General features: G+C 48.4%; 1 protein-coding gene across 2 annotated transcripts; it reads right to left on the reverse strand.

Annotated features, from left to right (window-relative positions):
• Positions 1–2,758: 2,758 nt before the first annotated feature.
• LAMP5 (lysosomal associated membrane protein family member 5) lies at positions 2,759–15,211 on the reverse strand. 2 transcript variants are annotated; one of them, XM_048060809.2, is made up of 7 exons: positions 15,080–15,211; positions 13,147–13,231; positions 12,730–12,902; positions 12,455–12,586; positions 12,273–12,378; positions 10,645–10,833; positions 2,759–3,966 (listed from the first exon to the last, which is right to left on the reverse strand). In XM_048060809.2, exons 2-7 carry the CDS (start codon positions 13,184–13,186, stop codon positions 3,788–3,790), a joined length of 819 nt encoding a protein of 272 aa, XP_047916766.1. In that variant the 5' UTR covers positions 13,187–13,231; positions 15,080–15,211; the 3' UTR covers positions 2,759–3,787. The 2 variants fall into 2 exon arrangements, with proteins under 2 accessions (XP_047916766.1, XP_066851486.1); XM_066995385.1 differs by lacking the exons at positions 2,759–3,966; positions 15,080–15,211 and having other exon boundaries at positions 7,407–10,833; positions 13,147–13,405.
• Between the last annotated feature and the right edge of the window lie 936 nt (positions 15,212–16,147).

Consider the following 16,147-nt stretch of genomic DNA (forward strand, 5'->3'; position numbering starts at 1 on the left):
TAAATTGTGTTCCAACACATAACATTTGGCCAAGACAATAACAAGAAAAAAGAGGTTCCTTGTATACATGTGCAATATATATATAAAAATATACGTATCTTATTTAACTTACTTAGCAAACAAGGAACAGCAAGTTGGAAGAGGCATAATGCTTGAAAAAGAGCCTCGGCATGTTTGAAAGAAAAAAATCATCTCTAAATTGCCTCAGGGAGGAAAGTGCAAAGGCTTAGGGTGTGCAGTGCAACAGGGTGCAGCAAAACCATGTGGTTCTATGAGCTAAATACCCTAGATAAATTATTAAAAAAAAAAAAAAAAAAAAAAGAGGAAAAATAATGACAAAATAATTATGCAAATGCATCTCAGCAGCCTTTGCAAAAACCCCTGACCTGGGAGATTGATTTTGTTTCCCTCAGAGCCCCTCCTGTCCCCGAGGAGGACAGTCCTGAGCAGGCCTGGAGCAGCCATTTCACACAGCAGCCTCACCGCTTCCCCTCACACAAAACAAACCTTCCCTGTGGCAGAAATTGCCAGCGTGGCTCGTCAGCCTGATGCAAATGATGTAGTTAGAGAAATACCAGAGATGAAGCTCTTTCAGCCCAAGGCACCATGATTTAGCCTCTCAGCACACACCCCATCCCCAAAGCACATACACACACGCGTACTCACAGTCTTTAGAAAAATGGACAACTTTTCAGTGCACCCACAAAAAAAGCCCTTTCATGGCTCAGCACATGCTGGCAGAAACATCCAGGCGTCCCATTGCAGTCAGCCGAAATGTACCAAAAATTATGAGAAGTGATTAGCACACCCACACAGCTTTGTGTATGAAGTACTACAGAAAGACCATACCCATCAAAACATTTCTGCCTTCCTTTCCCTGTCCCCTAAAATAATCCTTTCCTTTTTCCTTACATGGCCTTAATTTTTGGCTCATAATCATTCAGCGCACTTACCTATTAAAAGCATTACTCAGGCTCCTCAGTAGCAGCATCAGTCAGATAATGAATATCTGTGCTCTTATTTGCTCTCTTTAAGTCTTACAAATGAGATTTAGTATTAGGCCATATGCTTTTGGTTAATGACATCAGTAAATGTCTCAAAAACACATTAGGCATCATTCATTAAAAAAAAAAAAAAAAGGTACTTAACTTTGAACATTTCACCCATAGTCTCTCCAATAAAGCCAGAGCCAAACAAGCAGGTCCATTTACCTTGGGCTCCTGTTGTCCCTAATAAATGATGTTTTTTTCTTCAGTTCAACAGTTCTTAAACAATTTGCAAATACTTACATAATTGCAGTAGCAGAGGCCAGGGCATTTATTGGCAATGTAACTCCCTTCCTCAGCAATACATCAGAAAATTGTAATTAAAGTTCTATTCATAAGTCCTTTGCAAGTCATTAACAGCTGCTTTAGTAAGTGCTTAATTATTACAGGTCCTCATAGAGCTTAGTAGCTTGCTAAGTTTCTTGTATTTACTCACGTTGTAACAGTGTGTTCATAAACATCCATAAAGCAAAGTGTGGTCGAGCCTGCAGCTAGCTCATGATCATAGAATCACGGAATCATTAGGGCTGGAAAAGACCTCCAAGATCATCTGGTCCAACCATCACCCTACTACCAATGTCACCCACTAAACCATGTCCCTAAGCACCAAGTCCATAAGCCATTTATGAATACAAGCTAAATATGAAATTAAATGTAAAAAAATATACGTAAATGAAATCACAAAGTGCTGCCATCCTCCAGATGTTGCTGTAGTTTGATGGGTGGGAGAAGTTGGACAGCTTTTTTAACCCCTCATAATTAATGTTTCAAAAATGTAAGTTTGGTGAGCTTAAGTTGATGGAAAATTCAAAATCAGCAATTAACTATTAGCAAAAATACAGTTTGAATTGAAAGATTCAAAGGGTTTTTCTTCCAACATTTTAAGTACTGGTGTTTTTTTCATGTAAACCTTCAAACCATCTTCCCTGTCAAACCGTAAGTGTACCAACCTGGTGTCACACGCTCCGAAATGCCAACAGCTCTGGCTGAGCACAGGACAAGTCTCCACTCCCACATGGATTTTTGCCTTACCAGCCAAATCTCTGCACGTACAGCTGCTGCTACTGACACATGGGTGCAGACCAGCGCAGACAGGTAGACCGTTGCTCTTTCACTTCAGTGTAGAGCCGGTTCCTCAATGTAATTTAATTCTGCTTTAATTTTACTGTTACTGCGTAGCTGAAAAACAAACCCTAAACACACACGTTTGCTCTAAGTATGTATAAGCACAGGTAACAGCTTAAAATACGAAAATGCTATTTTCTTGGCTTATTACCCTGTTTTAAGCTGAAGGGGGACAGGCCATATGAATCCCTGCTTGGCTCAAATCACTTCAAGAAGAACAAGGTATTTTCCATACCCTCAACTAAGACAAGGACTGGGCTAACTCTTGCTGCAGTAACACCAAAGCCAAGGGATGTCAAAGATTTCAGCAGAAACTGGATGGCACCCGAGTGAAAATGTCCATTGCCCACAACAGACAAGAAAGACACGACTGAGAGATTAGAACAATATTAGAAACTGCCAACAAACCACAGAATACCAAGCCGACACAGAGTATTTTCACCAAACCATCTGCATCAAAAATGCTGCTAGAATTAAAAGCTACACTTAAAACCATCCCTTCAGACTATGTATTGTTACACCAGCCCCACCAGATATCACGTTAGCAAAAAGTGTTACACCGTTTCAAAATAAGAAGGCAGATCAAGTACTATATATGTGCATGTTTTAATTCATTTTAAAAATTGTCTACATTTAAGGATAAATTTCAAGGGTTTCCTTATATTTTTAGTGTTACATTAGATTATACCTGAATAATCTGCATAGTAACTTGAACATTTCTGTTTTCTTTTTTTTGTTTCATTGTGAAAATATCGGTTGCAGGTAGCAATGTAACATCTCAACAACAATCACAAAACGTGCAGGATGTCCAGCCAGAAGCATTTCTCAGTTGACTTGCAGTAGCATGGCACTTTATAATTTGTATATCAATACTTTTTTTTTTTTTTTTTAATAAGTTTAACTCAGATGTGGCTCAGGAAGCAAAAACAAACTTTCTTCACTCCACCTCAAGCGTGGGGTCAGTTCCTCAGCTGGCTGCAATCTGCTCTGCTGGAGTTACTCCAGTTTATACCAGCTTGAGGACCTGGCCTGAACTTTTTTCCAAAACACACCTGCTGTACCTCTTTCATGCTTTCCTTAACATGAGTGCAAATACCAGGAATGTGGTTTGTGTCCTTTCTCAGAGGACCTTAATGAAGTCTGTGCAATGGCCCTGAACCCCCAGCCATGCTTGCTGGAGGCACACCAACACAGAGGCTGAACACGTGCCAAGAGCAGTGCATCAGGGAGGTAAGAGTCCCTTGAGGAACAAAAAAAGAAGAAAAAAGAAAAAAACAAAACCACAGTTCATTTGGCCCCCTGTGTTAGACTTTGACATGTGAAGTATTTGTTTCCAGGTGATCGTCCCGGCTGATTAAGAAGGTATTCAGAGCACCTAGTGCCACAGACAGACTCCTAGTATCAGATGTGCCCTCATCTTACGGAGAAAGCTGTGTGTCTGCACTGACTGCAATAAAGCCTGATCTTAACTCATGTGTCTCCACAAAATACCAAAATACCTTTGGTTAGGTGTTGTGAATACCATCTCATTCCCCCTATAATCTTTCGTCTCCCATAGAAAAAAGTGCTTTTGCTTTTTCTACCTGATAAATATTCGGGCTGCTCGGTCCTGTCACCTATCCCATGTGTTTGTACTGAGATCTGTCACGAGGAATTTGCACTTGGTTGGCTGTGAGCTTGTGGTGGATATGGTAAACGCAGAGGGTTATCACAATAACCAACCCCAGTACCAGGCCCAAAATCAGAGGCAGGGTTTCTTCTAACTGCTCCCTCTGGTCCACTGGGCACTTGTGTTCTGGGTGGAAAAAAAAAAAAAGAGAAAAGGAGATGGAGAAACAAGTGAGACACTGTAAATATTAACTCCTGCTGCTGCACCAAACCAACATCCCTGGAGAAACTGTCCTAGACAAGTCAGTTGTGCACCGGCATCCCTGCACAGCACAAATAGCTGCAGCAACCAGGAGAGACAGCAACAGTCGTCAGCGTCCTAGGGAGAAAATCAATTACTTTGGAGGAGAGTCAAATCACAGTCACTATGCAGGGCTTGGAGGGAGGGTGAACATCTTCCATCAAGCCAGCCGACGTGGTGGAAAAAAAGACTTTCAGGCCCAGAAGTTCATCTTCAGTCCTCTGTGCCACACCAATAGCACTGACACTGAGAACAGGGCAGTGAAAGAACAAGCCTCCTGACTGTGGCTGAAGAGCTGCTCTGTTTATTTAGAGACTATGAATGTGATATCATGAAACAGCAACATCAGTAAGTATTTAATCAGAGCAACCCTCATCATTAAAAGGGCTTTTCCCCTCTGTTTGCAGGCTGACGGAGATCCAACAGGAATTTCCCCCTCCCTACGAGCTGCCCACGGGCAGCGTGCCAGCTCTGGCAGAGCACGCCTGTGTTTGTGGGCAAACAGCATCCTGGCACCCCCCCTCTTGTTTGTCAAATATAGCAAAGGATGAGCAGAAGCATTGGGAGTGTCCCCAGTGGCTTTCTCTCTGGCCTGTGAATCCTCACCATAGTCCAATAATCTGTCAGAAAATAACCACAGCTGCAATGGGAAAACACTTTTCTATTTAGCTTGCAAATACGTGGCCACCAAAGACAGGAAATGCACTACCCTGGTAATTCCTGTTCAGCTCCCTTACACTGCCACAGTCTTAAAGGCGATAGACAAGATCTCAATTTACTTTTTTTTTTTTTCTCCACAGAAACCTTGCTTATCCATGTTGATGGACAGGCAGACCAAAAAGAATGGCAACACTCAAAAATAAACCTATGGGTACAGAAGGTAGAGTGCTCTGGCCCCTGGACTGTCTTCTTCACAGTGCCAGAATCCTACTGAAAACAAGGAAAACAGCAGTAATTTTCAGAAGAAAAAAAAAAAAAAAAAACCAACACGTTAGACAAGCACATACAAAGGGCATCACTACTTCCTCCCATCAGTAAAGACCATCCAGATGGGTTCCCCAGGCAGCTGATTGCAGAACACAGAGACCCGGAATTGCTGTGAAAACAAATGCACTGCAAATCTAGCAGAATGTGGAAAAAAGCAGGAAAAACCCCGAGACCCCCTGCGCCCAGGCAGGAGGTGACAGCAGGGATGTATCCATATCGCCAGTGCTGCCTGCACCGCCAGGAGCTGTGCCACCCCCCTCCCAGCAGCAGGCTGGCAGCCATGTGTTAGGAAACGTTTCCAGCCGCAAATGAAGTGAAACAAAAAAGCCAAAGTGAAATGCAGTCTAACAAAGAAATGTCCTTTTCAGTTCCAGTTGCTCACTGTTTCACCAGAGGAGTGATTAATCACCAGGTCTGTTACAAGCGATTCAGCAGTTGCTGCAATGCAGGGGTTTTGTTTGTTTGTATTAACAAGAAAAACGAACAAAAAAAGCTACCCTGATTATTATTTAGCTCCCCAAATCAGATTTCCAGAGCTTTAGGGAATTCTTCTCAGTTTAGGATGCTAAGGCCTGAGCAGAGATGCAGCGGTGAGGCAGAGGCACAGCACAGGCTGGTGTGCCCGGTCCTGGCTGCGGGAAAAGCTGCGTGGGGCAGCGCTGCGGGGCCAGGGGTGCCCCAGCACCCCGACCTCTGACCACATCTGGGCACAAAGCAGCAGCTTTGAAAGCAGCTTAGCTTAAATCCTATGGAGTATTGAAACAAGCCTGGTGTAAATCCAGCTGAGGACATTCACCTGTACTCAAACAGGGCAGGGTTGCCCATGCACATTTACTTAAACATGAGCAATGCAGCACTTTTAAGGGAACGGAGTGCATGCGAGGGTCTGTAGCCAGAGAAGGCAAAGCTGAAGGCACCAGTACTGTGATGCAGAGGACTAACCCAACTCTAAAGCGCCTGCTTGCAGTATTTGAATTCCCATCTTTTGCCAAAGTAAACAGACTGCAGAGCAATAGATTACACAGAAGACATGGCCAAAACTCCAGCATCCACAGAAAGCCACAGCTGTATTTAAGTGTCTGAGTCACAACTCAAAAAGGTGTCAATTCTTGCAAGCAACCACAGAAGATAGCTCTTTATCCTGACACTTTTTAAAGAGGATTAAAAGAAAAAAAAAAAAAAAAAGGCCCATAGGAAAAAAATATCAAAGCTAAGGTAGCAGTCTCCAGCAGCATACCCCAAACCGTGCTGCTCTCCCAGCCGGACACTGCTGTGTTCCCTAGGCAGAAAGCGCTCCGCCCCGGCAGCGAAGGCAGACGTGAGCAGCAGCTGCCTCTGGCCTTACAACCTCCTCCTCCTTGCCCAGCCGCAGCCCTTTGCTCCTTTCAGGTGGTCACCAACATCCCCGCTCTGCAGGGAGCGGGGCTGGGGCTGTGGGGGACCTGGCGGGGAGGTGCCTGCGAGCTCTCAGCACAAACCCATCTGTCGGGGAGCTAAGGCAGTCCAGATGCTGCTGGCTCAGGGGATGAGGTTTGTATTTTAACATTGTATGAACGCTACATTCACTTTACAGCAAATAAAAATATTTGCACATTTATGGCAATATCCTTTAGGATCCACATAGCATTGCTCATCCCAAGAATTTAAAGCATTGTAGGCACTGAGGTCCACAGCACCGTGGGCAGGTAGGTAGCGGGCATTATTCCTGCTCTATCAGGGAAGGAAAACGGAAAGGGGGAGTGGGAGGGGAGGGGGGGTTACATGAAGTCTAAGACAGACCCCCACTCAGACATCCAACCCGCTCAACCACGGGCGGACTGCTCAATGCACAGCAAATGAAACACAGTCACACTGGGAACGGACACAGATATGTCAAACCGATGGCTTCTGCAGGAAAACAGCCCTCTCCAGCAAACTTTCCCAGAGATTTTGCTTCAGGTCACAGAGATCTCAGCATCTGCCCGAACTGCTGTGCCCTACCCTGGGTTCAGCAAAGCGCAAAGGGTCCCTGGTGACTTTCCTCTACATGAGCAACTGGGGTGAGGCTGGCAGTTTGACTGCATCCCAAGCCCTGCAGGGTCAGGCTGAGCCACCCCGCAGCACGACCCCACTGCAGAGACGGCGGGAGGATGACAAAGGAGGCGTTCAGGTGCACTCCCTTTGTGCTGTGCCTCCTCCGGCACCACGAGGCACCGCGCTTCACATACCGCCACGGTTTCTATGGTGAGTGCTCGTCCAATTTCAGTACTAGGCTACGAAACCACCCAACAGGCCCATTTTCTTGTTTCAGCATCCTTCAGCAGAACAAATAGCAGCAAGGAGGAAAAAAAAAAAAAAAAAAAGAGACAGTGGTTTCCCGCAGTCATGACTGCAAGCCTGAGAACTGGTGCAAGGGCTGTTAAATGGATGGAAAAACAGCCCAGGAGTGTCTGGCATGACAGGATGGATTTTTGAGATGGGTTTTTAGAAGTGATTGGTTTAGAAAAGAAAAAATAAAAAGGTTGGCTGCTTTTTAAACGTGGCCACACACCTTGCAGAGAGGAGCTGCTTGGTGCTGAGAACCCCTGAGAAAATGTGGCCCTTGTTTGGGGTGGTTCAGAGGGAGGTGAGAGCTCCTGGGATCCCAGCCCCTAATTCTCTGCTTTTGCATCCCCGTGTATAGGCATTTTGTGTGATTTTCATGAAAATCAAAAGAACTGGCAATTTTTGTGGGGTTCTTTCTCCAATTTAAACATTCTCCTCTCATCCTCTTGATTTGTCTCTCTTTTCAGTGGTCTTTTAACTGATAAATGTACACATTTTCCAGTAAGAAAAAAAAAAAAAATCCAAACTCTGAATGAAAAATTTCTACTGCTTTTGTAGTGAAAAGGGTAAATAAATACACATATTTATATGCCTGCGTGCCAGTTGGTTGTCTTCAAGAAAAGATATTCTAACACTTGAATGTAAGCATTCAGAAAACAAAAGCAGTCTAATCACCCCCCCCAAGTTCTTCAATCTCTTCGAGGTAGGACAGCGTCAGGTCTAATGATGAAACCTTTCCCAACCATTTTTTTGTGGCAAAAGAGCCTGACTCTCCTGTGTCTCAGCAATTCTTCTGCTCTAGCAGGTCTCTTTCTCTATTCTAAAACATTTTAAAATGTTCTGTAGCTTGTTCATAATTAATAGGAATTTTACCTAATGGGAAATTAATGAACCAAAAAGGAGAAGGCTAATTACTGTAATTTAAGATTGGCAGTGATTCTCAGACCCCACAAAGGATCATGTTTTGCCATGCATGTGCCGAGCACACGCCGGTCTGCGGGGCTGGTGGGGACGTGCCACTGGGAGAAGCAGCAGAGCCCGTGTTTGAAGCTTTGCTGTTTTAAATGACCGCTCTCAGGCACTTCTAGCCATCCTCTCCAGGTGGGTGCTCTTTGCTATTTAACTTCCAGCAGAATTAAATAACAAGAAGTAATTTAATAACAAGAGCAACAGCAACAAACCAGAAAGCTTGACAAAGACAGAAATCGTCCTTTCCTCAGAAGAAGGAATTCCCCCCCTGCATTCAAAGATTGCTAAACCAACCAGGGTTTCTTTATGTCCTGGGTTAAAAAAATAATAATAATAATAAAAAAACTCCAACAAAGAAAAACAAATAGTTTACAGCCTGATACCAAAACAGGGTATCATGAAAAATGGATGCAGTCCCCGCTGGCAATGAACCCTGAGCCTGGTTGTTTCAAGGGGGAGCTATCAGACCTCACAAGTCTGGTAGCACACAGACACAGCAGCTAAACGTGAGTCCAGACTTGCATATTTTAAATGTCCTCCAAGGGCTCCCTGAATGCAGGGAGCCTGGAGCCCCAGGAAGAGGGAGAAGATGAAGATTTGCCACCAAAAATGATAGGAGACTATGAAGTTTTGCCTTTTTCTCCCTGCAGCCTATGCAAAATGTGATACTACTTCTATAGAAAACAGATTTATTTGTGCCCACGATAAAACCGACTCCGTACAACGCTGGCCTTGCCATGAGTAATTCAGCTGTGCGGAGCGCTGCCAGAGCCAGCATACACAATAGCAAGTATTTACTACACCAGTGAGAGGAATGTGAGTCATGAGTGTAAGTGCTCGGCTCTGTAGTCAGTGATGGGTTTTTATTGTGTTCTAAAATATTTCCTACCTGCAAAATAATAAAGCCCCATGTTTTTAATGCTGGTCTTGAAAATAACACCACCACCTTCTAGCTGATTATTAAAAGATCTGGCTATTATATATTTTATTTGCAACTTATTATAATAATGGAGTTAACCACTTTGCTGAAGCAGCAGTATAAAGAAGGAACTAGTGTCAAAGCCCTAACTGAGGTGAACGTGCTTACACTCCCTCATTCAACCTGATGGAAAAGGCAGGTGGCAGTGGGGCAGGAGGAGCTCCGTGCCTTCCTCAGGACAAAGGAAAGCAGAACCTGCAGGAATTTGCCCCCTGGTGATATTACTGACTTCAGTGAGACCCTGCGATTCAAACAGCATGTGTTAATTCACTTTTTTCTTTTACCCTCAATTAACACTTAAGAAACCTGAGAGGAGGGACAGCGTCCCCTGTGTTTGGCATACGAGGTGCCCCACACACCCAGCTGCCCCGGACAAGGCTTCCGGTCATTTTCTTTCCACCCTTGGCTTCCTCTATGGTTCCAGCTCACATTTACAGACTTGACTGAGAAAAGCTGTTTTCCTCCCTTGGTGAGCTTCAGCATAATGCCAATCACAGCAGCACCTCAGGACTTCAGACACGGCCAGGGTTTCAATCATCCCCTCTCTGCACACAGCAGCAGACCTGCAGTCTGGCTAAAGGGACGTCCCTACACCATCACAACCCCTAAAGGTAAACCACAAGGCAGGCAGCTCATCCTGTCAAGGACTAAACCTTCACAGTCTTCTGCTGCTGAGCCACTGCCTTCATCTTGTTCCTGCCACCCTCCTCCTCACTATGCCGTGGGCAGCTCCCCATGCAGATGTCCCCAACTACCAACCTCCCCAAAACATCTTGCCTAAATCAAGAACACAGAGAAGAGCACCTAATGGTCGCTTGATGAAATCTCTTCTACACTTCTTTCACCCTTTCAAAGAGCATTAATTGAGATGAAGCCAGCAATGTGCATCGCAAGTATTTCCTTCCACTACAGCACCAATCCTTCCTCAACATGCAGTGGCCCTAAAAAGCCCCTGGAGCTGTCCCAAAAGCACCTTTGGTAATGCTAAGGAGGTGTTCCTACCTGCAGGGCTCTCTAGAGACCAGGCAGCACCACTGCTTGCTGGCAACCCAGCCAGATGAGGCCTTACAGAAGCCGACCTACATGCAATGACAGCGCGCATTGTGATCAAATAACAGCTGGGCTAAGCTCATAAAGGCTTTGGAAACCATGGAGACAGGGAAGGGATTGGAGGGACTTCAGGGAGCACTCACAACTCACTGGAGGGAGGAGATGGTGCTGTGATAAAGGTGGGACCCAAATTCCTTGAGCAAATGATGTCCCCAAAGGCTGCGGCAGTGGCAGCATGTTGGGGATGCAGAACATGCCTTCGCCCGGTGCCTTACCTTCACTGAAGACAAAATCTGCAGTGATGTCGAAGGGCTGGATGCGGACTTCAGACAGCAAAAGCTGCACAGACTTCTGGTGGTCGCTGGAGATGAGGGAGATGGTCTGCTGTGCCTGGCACTCGTAGGACTTCCCAGCTGGGGTGACCAGGGCAGAGAGCCGGTGCGAGTTGGCTGTGTGCTTCCCAGCTGGCCAAGGGGCAGAAACAGCCAAGGTCAAGCCCTGTCTCAGGGGGACTGATGTGACTTTATTAACCAAACTAATAAATTGGACATGGGGTATGCAGCACGGTGGCTACACGCTCCAGTGCTCTCAAAGCAGCAGTTTCTCCCAGGGTGGCATCGTGCTCTCTGCGTGGCACCCCCACATAGCCAGGACAGCACCCGCAGTGGGGTCACCTGCCCGCAATCGGGGATGGATGGCTGCAGCGCACGGTCCTGCCAGCACAAAGGGTAGAGCTGGCTCTGCTGCTTCCACCTACACTCCTGACACAGGACTTGAAGCCCATAAAGCCAGAGGAATGGTGTCTATTTTTGTCTATACAGCCTCGGACTGTGCTCATACTCCCTATGTTTGGGAAAGAGCAATTCTTGCGGCTGCGCTTTGGCGCTGAATTGAGGTGGAAGGAGCACTGCGATTTGGGGACCTTACCGCAGAGCAAAATAGGCCTTAGCACACTTCTCAGAAATAAAACATGGTCATTTCACCCAAGTATAGACTGTAAAAAAAATATTTTCTTGTTATATCAAGTTGTTTTGTAAATGAAGGCAGAAGGCAGCTCAGCAAGGTGGAATGAGGGATGCCTTCCACCCTCGGCTCATCTGCAGCCCTTTGTTCCCATCCGGCAGCACAGAAAGGCAATCAGCATTTTGCGGTTGCAGAGGGTGATGAGGCACAGCCACCACCACGTTTTGGGGACACGAACTGTAGGGGTAGAAAAACAGCTCCACATCCAGTGAGCTCTATGCCATAAGCTAGTAATGCACCATTCACTGGAGTTTGAAAATCTCGCTGACGAAAAAATTGCAAGTGACAGTATTTTAAATTTCAACGCAAGGCAACTCATTTCTAACCAAAAACAAGGTAAGAAAATGGAAGCCAAAAGAAAGGAAACCCAGTGAGAAATGGAGCTGTTGGGTGTGGAGGCGCATAGGGATATTGATGTCCGTCTCATCGTTTCCACAGGAGCCCGCTGCTTTTCCACCTATTCAGCCATGGTCAGGACTGAGGAAATAATTAACCTTAGATGCCGTTAAAGCGCTGTCCCGCAGGACAGGAGACAGAAGTGCCCAGGGCAGGCAGAGCCCGTCCTGCTGCCTCCCGGCTCCCCCGGCGGGGCTGGGACAGCGCAGCACCGGGCAGAGCTTGGGCGCTCCCTCCCGCGGCAGCTGCGGTCATTAAAAACACGAATAAAGAATAAAAAGGGGAGGAAAAAAATAAAAATGAACATAGGGTTTAAAAACGGCACCCGGTCCCAGTCTGTCGGGCGGGTGTGGGGTTGAGGTTTTCCCCGTTAAATTGCGTTTGGCTGCCCCGACGCTGGGCATCCCCCGAGGATGCGCTTTAAAATCGCGACTCCGGGAATCCCCCCGGGGCTGTGCTTTCAAATCGCGATCGGGGCGCTTACGGCTGACGGCGTCCTTGAAGTAGGTGCGCTCGGAGGTGTCGTAGGCGAACTGGATCCGGCCGAGCCTCCAGAAAGCCTCCTGGCCCCGGGACGTGTTGTGACCCTCCTGCGGGGGGAACACAGCGGCGGTCAGGAGCCGGCAGGACGGCCGCACACCCCGGCCCCCGGGCCCAGCCCCGTACCTTCAGGAAGAAGAGTTTGAGGGTGTACGCTTGCTCCAGCCAGGAGATCTCCAGCTCCGACTCGTTGGTGCCGCACTTGCCCTTCATCTCGGCGCCCCGCGACAGCGGGATGTCGGCTTGCTCCGTGATCAGCTATGAACGGGGAGCGGGGCTGAGCGGGGCGAGCCCGGCCGGCCGCCCTACAAGCCGCTCAGCCGCCCTACTACCTGCTCAGCCCCCCCACAGCCCGGCCGGCGTGGGCAAAGCGCACCCCCCAGCCCCCCGGCCCCACTCACATCCACGTAGTTGCTGGCCCACACGTCGTAAGGGACGAGGAACTTAGCGGCGAATTCCGCCATGAGGCACGTCGTCCTGTTTTCCCGCACGACGAAAATGTCCTTTTCGGGGTTAGGGGAGAGCCCGGACAGGTTTTCAACTTCTTGCTCGGCAGCCAGGCGAGCCGCGGCGTCTGCGGGCAGAGGGGCGCTGAGCGGCGGCAGCACCCCTCGGCACCCCCCAGCCCGGCCCCGGGACTAAGGCACCCCATGTCGCGACAGAGCGGGCAGTAGCGACGGGGCAGCCCGCGGCGGTGAAGCAGCCCCGGGGCTCGAGCAGCGCCGGGTCCGGCTCTGTGCCGGCCACATCGCGACAGGGTTCCGTGTCGCGACAGCGAGGTCCCGGGGGGTGTCGCGACCCGTGGCCGCGGTACTCACGCAAGATGAAGAGCAGCCCCGGGAGGCGCCCCCCGGCCATCCTCCCTGCTCGGCCCGGCGGCTGCTGCTGCTCCGGGAGGGTCCGCTCCGGAGGGATGGACAGAAGAAGGGAAAAAAGGAGAAAATACTACTAATTATTTTTCAAAAAGCTGAAACACCTCCTCTCGCAGGAGCTGCACAGGCTGCAAAAGCACTCCGCTGCGGAGTGCCGGGAAGGAGGGACGGGGAAGAGCGTGTGGGTGTGTGGGGAGGAGGAGGAGGAGGAGCAGCAGGGGAGATGCCGCGGAGCTGCTGGAGGCGCCCACGCCGAGGGACGGGGCGCACACGGGGAGGAGGGCTGGGGTCCCCCCTGCCCTGCCCGGCCCCGCCGAGGGGTCCCGGGGCTCCCAGCCCTGCCTGGGCGAGCCCCTGGCGCTAAGCGGGAGGAAGGCTTGCCTCGACGCCCGGAATTTCGGTCGAAGGCGAGCGGCTGCTTAGCGCGTTCACTTGGGGAGACGCGGGCAGCTGTTTGGGGCCGCAAGGTGAGAAGCAAAGCCGGCAGCCTGCTGTAGGCTCCCTCTCCACCCCGGAGCAGCCGGCTGCCCCAGCGTTTTTTGCTTTTCCCTGTTGCCCACCAATGCGACGGTAAAATTTTGGGGGTCTTCTGCCTCTCCCCGAGAGCTTTTAGCTTCAACATCAGGTAGGAAGAGAAGAGCAAGTCCAAATATTTGCAGCACCGAGGAGAAAGAAGAGTCCCAAGAGCAGCTCAGTTGTGGCAGGGAATTGGAGCCTAAGGATATTTTTTTTCTGTGAAGTGCTAAAGGGACAGCAGCTATTTGGAGCTCGTGGCCTTACAAGGATTCATTAACAATTCAATTTTCTAATTCAGGAAAAGGAGTTTTGGGGAAACAATACAGAGCTTTGCCAAGCAAGGTACTACAAGGGGAGTTTTGATTGCAGGCTGCTGCTTCTGGGAAGCTGCCCTTTCCCTGCCAGGGCACACCTGCAGAGAATGGTTGTCTTGCTGTGAAACAGCTCTTCAAAAATAAAAGTTACTGAAGGAACACATCGATTTCTTTTGTTTGTTTGCTTTTGGTTTTGTAAGTGTTCTGTCAAATTCCTTTCCTGCTCGCTGTATGTAGTAAATACTACATTCTGGCCTTTTCCCCTCCATCTTGTTTCAGGATAAGGACTCATTCCTGCCCCTCAAAATAGGGCCAGATCTGTGCCAGTAGTGATACAAGACAAACCCATGGATAACAGTCGCAATGGACTATTTAAAGCAAAAAGCCATTACCTCCTACGTGAGCCCCTCTGACTGCACCAGACTATTTCCCCAGTGAGTTCAGGCCTTTCACTGAAGACCGCAGTGCTTTACTAGTCCCTATTTCATCCTCTCGCCTCCTACTTATTTCAAAATATTTCTTAGGTTTCTAGGTAGCTTCTAAGCCTCCAAATAATACATAATGCTGAGCAGCTGCCCCTGTACCCAGCCTGCGTGGGAGGGAAGCACAGGGAGCAGCAGAGTGAGAGCAGCTGAGCCAGGGACAGGAGGCTGACTGCAGCCCCAAGCCCCACGGTGCAGAACCGCACTCTCCCTGCACCTGCCAGCTGCACAGAACAAAATCCTGCAGCTTCAGCATCGCCCCTATTTCTAGCCTGCTGAGCAGGGTTTATGCTGCTTTCCATGGTGAAAAGAGAAAGGGTTAAGGTTTCCTCACACCAAGAAAGCCCCAAAACATTAAGTGAGCAGAGCTCTGACCTGAGGGAGCCAGTGCAGCATCAGCTGAGCCGAACGGCTGTGACCAGGCCTGATTTGTGCTAATGGACCACCTGGAGCCAGCCCAGCCTCTGCAACCTGCTCTTACGCGCAGGTGGGGAGAGAGCCCGTGCATCTCCGAAGGCTGAGCCTCCCGCCGCTACCTCCCAACTACCAGCCAGCAGCCGTTCTTACCAGCCTCCTCGCAAGGAGCGCGCAGCACGGTGACAGCGGGGCTGCAGCACTGCAACGGCCGCTGGTGTGTTCCTGCGAGCTGGGATTTCTGGCCGAGCAGCTCCAGGATGTGTCTGCCTGCCACTGCCAGCCAGTGGGCAACAGCACATGGAGTCTGCAAGAAAATCAGCCCCCCAGGTGTATCTTGTATCTCTGGCAGCGCACTTTGACTGCACTCAAGGGGGATGGGTTAAACAGACCTCAGTTGGACACAGGTGAGCTAATGATCAACCCATGAGTCAGTCGAAGTGAAAGAACAACTGGCTGCCTGTGCAACCAGGGTGTCACAACCCTCCCCATCACAGCTGCACTGACTTTATCTGAAGAAATTAAGTGAGGGAGAATCTACCACTTCCCTGGATAAAATTTCAGTGAAGTGGAATCCATCACCCTGGTGGAGAGTGACATTTTAAACTGCTTCAGCTCAGTATCAATGTTCAAATTGATTAGCCTATTTTATCTCAATAGAAATTCTCACCTCGTTACATTAGCAGCCAAATTTCAAATAATTTTTGAATCAAATACTACTTAAACTATTTCAAAATACTTAGCTGACAAAATTCATCACTTAATTTCAAATTACTGTCTGCATTTTATGCTAAATTGTCAGTGGATGAAATACGCAGCAGTTCTGGGAGCAGAGCCTGGACACAGGGGCTACCCAGCTCTGTGCTTTCACAGCAGCACGTTTTCTCTCGGACTCGATCAATGTCTCACTCCTGGCTGAGCAGTGAGCACAGACTCACAAGGAGGCTGTGGACAGTTTTTTTTCCCCTCCAAAACCAGCTAATCCCCTGATGTATATGATATTTGTCAGAGAATTATGACAGGGAGATTTGATTTTCCTCAGAGAGGGAAGTGAACTGAACCCAGGTCCTCCATTTCCAGTTAGTTCTTTAACAACTAGAACAGTGATTTTCAGCTAGGCTATAACTGAGCCTAGGAAGACTAGTAATGTTCAGTTGTTCACCATCCAGTTCCATCCATACCTGGTCTGTTGTTTTCTTCTGTCTAGAAACCATAGTAGTA

Source organism: Anser cygnoides, chromosome 3 (genome assembly GCF_040182565.1).
Source record: "Anser cygnoides isolate HZ-2024a breed goose chromosome 3, Taihu_goose_T2T_genome, whole genome shotgun sequence".
NCBI classification, from domain to species: domain Eukaryota; kingdom Metazoa; phylum Chordata; class Aves; order Anseriformes; family Anatidae; genus Anser; species Anser cygnoides.

Coding starts and splice junctions, on each gene's coding strand:
- LAMP5 (XM_066995385.1), bottom strand. CDS start 13,186: ATGGCCGGGGGGCGCCTCCCGGGGCTGCTCTTCATCTTGC. Junction 12,587..12,729: donor GGGCCAGCAACTACGTGGAT/GTGAGTGGGGCC, acceptor CCCCGTTCATAG/CTGATCACGGAGCAAGCCGA. Junction 10,834..12,272: donor CTTCAAGGACGCCGTCAGCC/GTAAGCGCCCCG, acceptor CCCCTTGGCCAG/CTGGGAAGCACACAGCCAAC.